Source organism: Caenorhabditis remanei, chromosome III (genome assembly GCF_010183535.1).
Source record: "Caenorhabditis remanei strain PX506 chromosome III, whole genome shotgun sequence".
Lineage (NCBI taxonomy): Eukaryota > Metazoa > Nematoda > Chromadorea > Rhabditida > Rhabditidae > Caenorhabditis > Caenorhabditis remanei.
The window spans coordinates 2,827,137-2,833,126 of record NC_071330.1 but is presented as its reverse complement, the minus strand read 5'-3'; the positions used below and the strand labels follow the sequence as shown (position 1 = coordinate 2,833,126).

Sequence of the window (5,990 nt, the reverse complement as noted above, 5' to 3'; positions counted from 1 at the left end):
TTACTCACTTTTGTCTATTCTAAGTCACTTTTTGTTTAAATTCACAGCATATCTCATCTTCAAAACATTCCAAAGACAACTATTCACTAAAGGCATTTTTCTGTGATCCGATGATTTTATTTCTCTACCGATGCTTTGTTCTTTTCATGTGCAATGAATCTTATTTCTGTTGTTTTATTGGTTCCGGTTTTGAATACTCGTCATCAGAAAATTTCTTCTTTTCATAGAACTTCAGTATGAATGTCTGCCACCACTCCATATTGAGGGTCCAGTGCACCGTCTTCTAGAAATTTCTTCGTGTAAGAGCAAACACCCTCATTCACGTGGTATCCAATAACAATGCAATTCTGAAAATTGCTTAATTGAAGATTCCATTGCACTGGAAGTCTGGAGTTACATTAATTTTAAGTGGGAGAATTTCGAATATGCAGAATCCATTGGGTATCATCCTTCGATACGTTCAGGGACTACAATGACTCCAACCATTGTCGGCTTATCGGCACCACGGTAATTCAATCGTAACCTATGCAAACGCGCTTTGTTGAGACCACATTTTGGTAATATTATTTGACGCCTAAATTGCATTTTTTTGATACGTTTTGTTTTTTCAAAAAATTGGCCTTTCTCGATTATATTTCTCCTTAAAACTATTTCTTGACAAAGTTTTTCAGTTTAAACAAAAAAATTTAGGTAAGCTATTTTTCTCAAAAGAGCGCGTTTGCATAGGTTAACTTTGAATTATCGTGCGGCACCACCTGAAAATAACAACCAAAAAATTTTTGACAATTTCGGCAATGCCACGTATCTAATTTTTTACCGAAACAAACATTCTACTTAATTGGGCAATTAGCTAGAATTAGTATTAGCAAACCATTTTTGTCACAACTGCGCTCCACCGCAAATGAGAGAGTATCTTAAGAGACGCAGAGTTTTCTCTCGTGCCGACAAATAGTTTCACCGTTTTCGATCTTTTTTTTTTTAAATTTCGTTGGTTTTTCTCGTAAATATGATGAAAAATAGCGAAAATAGATTTCAAAAAAAGTAGAAATAATTGTCGGCGCGAGAGAAAACTCTGTGTCTCTCGCCGATACTCTCTCGTTTGCGGTGGGGCGCAGTTGCAAGAGGCGGTGGGCTGCTAATAGAAAAGTTGTTTTAGCAAACGCGCTCTGTTCTAAAACGACACAGCTGCAATTCGCAACAGTTGTTAACTACAAAAAGGATGATCTACTTTTGATCTATATGATCCTTACAAAATGTATTCTTTTTTGTGAGACTATCAGTGATACCATTACAGAATTTTACGTTTCCAAAAGAAAAAGCAAAATATGATATCTTTCTGTAGGTTTTAGAACTGCATGTTTCATAATGATTTCCAAACGTAGGTAGATCAATATTTGAACTCACCTTTCCAAAGTCTTGCGAAAATCCCCATAACCGAACCAATAATTCCGTATGCAATTCCAAAGAAATAACCATGTTGAAGGGTTTTGCTTGCGAAATCCGTCGAGACATAAGTGGAGAACAGGGATGCGGTTGAGGATAGCAAGACCATAGCATTAAAGACTAAGTTCCAATCAATCTGAATAATAAACGGAATTCATTGAGTACTTATCGGATTCCTACCTTCCAACGGAACAGTCGAACCACGAGTTTCTGAGCATTAACTTGACGCAAAAGAACAGTCTCGATTACACGCGATATTATCAATTTCTCGCCTTTCATATATCCTGAAATTAAGCTCATTCAATCAGTATTCTGTAACATTCATGACTTACCGTTCTTGAAAGAATTCGATGAACAGCATGATTGGACTGGGTTCACGTTTTGCAAGACTTCGAGCCCTTTCAATCCATCTGAATCTTCAAGTTTTTGCGCAAATAGTCCCTGTTCGGTGTAGATATCTGTGACGCCCTCGACGAATTTTTGGCACTTTTCTACACTACGGAAGTAAAGAATCAGGGCCACCTAAAGAAATATCGCGTTCTACTATGATTACAGGTGCACAAACCATGTCTTGGTTTCTTGAATCACTGAGCTCTGTATTACAGAATAAACTGTACTTTAAGGCCCGTTTCACGATGTTTCGTTTAACCTCATTGTTCAGAATTGTCGTAACCAACACACGACGACATCCAAATTCACTTTCTGAAAAAAAAAACACGTTCACCTATGTTGTTAAATCAATTTCAAAAAAACGCACTTGTACCCATTTTTACAATAATAACACATCCAATAATCACCGTGATTCCCGAAAGAATGATACAGAAAACGTCCAAAAGGTGGGACCATTCGTAATTTCCACTGTTGATAATATTCGATGCTCCGAATAACGCAATCGGGAGTACACCACTTGATTGTAGTACCGGGACATATACCTGGAAAATAAAGCTAGTCGAAGAAAAATGTATCCTTAGAGCTTGCAATTCGTTATCTGAAAACCAACTTTAAAAAAGAAATTAAAATCTTGTGGTTTCATGAATGACATAAAGCCAAGAAGTGAGGCAAATAACAAGTAGGAGAGCCGCTTTCCATTCTCGTAATCTAATTTTCTTTTCGAATTTCGATTCATATTTTGATGATTTGGAGTTTTTCCAAGGAATGAATTATTACTGTTTCCATTACTCTAATATGAGCTTTCACGTTGAAAAAATAGAGCATAAAAAGCTTTTTTCAACCTTTGAGAAATAACCCACGCGTCGAGACCTTCTTTTATAAATCGCCCATTTCAGTGCAAAATAGAGAGATTTTCCATACTTGTCATTTGACAGGCCGGGCCGAGGAAAAATTTTGCTGGCCCGGCCCGGGTGGAAAATTTTTCAAATTTTTGACACCCCAATAATAATTTTCAAGTATTTTTTATCACTAAATTCACTGTAGAACTTATAAAAATCATCAATTCAGTCGAAGTTTTGCAGAAAATGCCCAAAAAACCACGTTTTCAGAAATTACTGCTGAGTAGATTTTTAATGAACTATACAGAACGAAGGTAGATCTTCATTTTTGTAGTTGACAACTTTTTTGTACGGGCACTCTCTAGCAAGTTACGTATCGACAAAGTAATTTCTCCCTCAAATGGACCCATTTCAGTGCAAAAATAGTGCGATTTTTGAAATGTCGTCTTAAAATGACCATAACTCTCTAGGGAGTGTCCGTACAAAAAAATTGTCAACTACAGAAATGAAGATCTACCTTTGTTCTGTATAATTCATTAAAAATCTACTTTGTGGAACAATCAGTATTACCATGACACACTCTCAAAGTTGGGCATTTTCAACTGAAAACAGCCAAAGTTGATAACCTTTTGGGCGGTACTGTATGAATTTTCTCGATAATCGATTTTTCTTTATCTTGATTTTAAAATTCGAAAGAACACTTTTTCTCTCTTTAAGCTTCTGTATTCTGCCAAATCTTGGGAAAACATTAGAATGAGCAAAACAAATATGTTGAACCAACATTCTCCACCCCCGGCCATTGTACAGTAGCTCCAGAAGTCAAAAATGGTACAGTGGTGAGCAGTAGTGAGTATCCCTCCATACTTTTATGTCTATCTTTGCTGAAACTAGTCCGTTTGCATAGAGTTCTTTTTAGCAGATAGCTGATATCCTCAGTAAAACGAGTATAACATTTTTTGTATTAATTGGTCGGTTTTTTCGCAATATGGTTTTTTCTGACGATTTGAAAATTCAAAAATAACCTTTTGTTTTCTCTAGAACTTTTTGAGTATTTTGTGTCAAAATGATGTAATGCTTTCAATTTAAGAAAGCATGACGGGAAATCAACTTGTCGCACTACAGGCATCGTTATAGAGCTACAGAAGTCCACTGTTCGGTAATTGAACAACTGAAAATGACGTGTAATCGCAATTTCTAAATTTTTAGGCAATGTAATTACTCGAAAAATAAATTCTAATTGAGAGTTTCCTGGTTCTTGTGATCATTGTGTGTGAAAATGAGAATCAAACTCCGCGATTAAACTGTTTTCGGCTTCTTGATGGTGTGATGGTAGGACTACTCTTTCAACTTTCAACAATAATTTTATTAGACAATATAACATTAATAACAATAAGATGAGGGAACGGACGAGGATAATCAACCGTTTGGGGTTAGAGGTGAAGTATAAAGAATGGGGTTTCTTACCATTTTGGGAAGGTTGGGGCGGAGCTAGAAAAATTAAGAATTAAAGAAGGCACTTTGGTATTACTACAGTCCTCCACATAAATATAGGTTCACCCCCCAAAATGACCCGAAGTTGAAAAAATTAAGTTTTTCAACTTCGGGTCATTTTGGGGGGTGAACCTATATTTATGTGGAGGACTGTATTAAATTAACAGAAAAGATCGAAACGGGCAAAAGAAAAAAGTTCACAAATAGAAAAGGAAAGGTGGCGTATAGAAAGAGAACTGATGTTTGAATTATAAAATAAAAAAATGGAATGATATAAAAGGTTTTAAGTAAATACAAAAACAACAAATAACAATCAAATGATTTGATTAGTACTCAATGGAGTACAATATTTCCACATTTGGCTGTTCTTGGTTTTCCAAAACATTATCCAACTATTGATAGCCATTCCTAAAGCTATCAAAGCAAAAAAAGATACATAATGAAGAGTAGACGATATAAAGTTCAAGATCGCGAATAGGTAGAGAAAACTTTACTCTGACTAGGGAATGACTCACACAAAGTATGGAGATACACAACATGATATATATCGCTGGAAAGCTGACGTTTCCCTGATTCCGAATCTATATTCAGTTTTTGCAGTGGCCCTCCCAGTTTTGAGAAATCCGGCTCCAAAGTTTGGGTAAAATTTAGTGTTAAAACTCAAGTTGCCAACCCGCGTGTTGCCCCAACACGTAAATCCATTCGAGGAATAGTTAAATCAGCGGTTGAATGGCCTCACAGGTAAAGCGCGATGGATCCATTGTGGGTCCATATGCGTCCATATCGAATATGGATCCACATAGGATCCCTAATGGGTCCACATTTAAAACGCGGATCGCGCGCGGATGGAATATGGATGGGGAGGATGTCGGTCGTCCTCGAATTTCCGTGGATCGCGCGTGGATCCATGTAGGATCCATATTCCATCCACGCCTGATCTGACTTTCCAACGATAATCCGATATTCCGCTGTGCGTGTTGTTTATAATAAATCGAGGCGAATTATTTTTTAGGAGTTTGCCGAAATTTTCTCCGTTTTCCAGAGTTTTCACCAATTTTTTGACAGTTTTTGTTGAAAATAAATTATGGTTCACTGAATAAAAAATAATTAAGCTATTGCCGAAACAAATTTCTGTAATTTTTCACCAAAACTAGGTAATGTCATTGAGAAATTTTTTTAGAAATTTATGATTATTTTCATGAGAAAAATTAAAGGTTTTCACTATTTTTCTTTTCGGAACGACATGATAAAATGCATTTGCAGGTGGAATGAAAGGTAATTTGGTAAGTCTCAGTCGTTCCGAAAAGAAAAAAAAGGGACTTTTACTCTGTAGAAGTGTTCTTCATTCCGGGTATTACTTGAACTCATTTTGTGTAAACTTGATTTAAAAAACCTACGGACTATTTTGGAAATTGAAAAACAAAAATAGAATAGTATACTGAAATTACATAAAAGTGAAACCATAATTTGTTTTTGATGAAAAGTGAGTGGAAACGGAGAAAAGCTTGTAGACGAACAGAGTTGGACGAGAACGGAAAAGGGAACATGAAAAAAACAATAGATAGAACACAATACACACCTTAAGAAACTTATAGTAGCAAAAGAATAAATCTCTAGTATCCGAAACAGCCACAATATGTGGTGGTATGAACCCAATCGAATCAAAGAAACCACGGATCGCGCGTGGGTGCTAAATGGATGCCGGCCCGCGCGTGGATCCATATGGATCCATAATGGATCCATCTGACATACCCACAGAATCCGCGCGCGCTCCGCGTTTCATCCACAATGGATCCATCGCGCTTTACCTGTGCTAGGGGGTTACAG

At 36.6% G+C, this 5,990-nt stretch overlaps 1 protein-coding gene across 1 annotated transcript; it reads right to left on the bottom strand.

Annotated features, from left to right (window-relative positions):
- Positions 1-221: 221 nt before the first annotated feature.
- On the bottom strand, positions 222-2,569 carry GCK72_008713 (uncharacterized protein; the record flags this gene model as incomplete). Its single annotated transcript, XM_053726994.1, has 7 exons — positions 222-379; positions 1,405-1,579; positions 1,624-1,727; positions 1,776-1,965; positions 2,009-2,145; positions 2,201-2,375; positions 2,444-2,569. The coding sequence occupies 7 exons, from the start codon at positions 2,567-2,569 to the stop codon at positions 222-224; spliced, it is 1,065 nt and encodes a 354-aa protein (XP_053586571.1).
- Between the last annotated feature and the right edge of the window lie 3,421 nt (positions 2,570-5,990).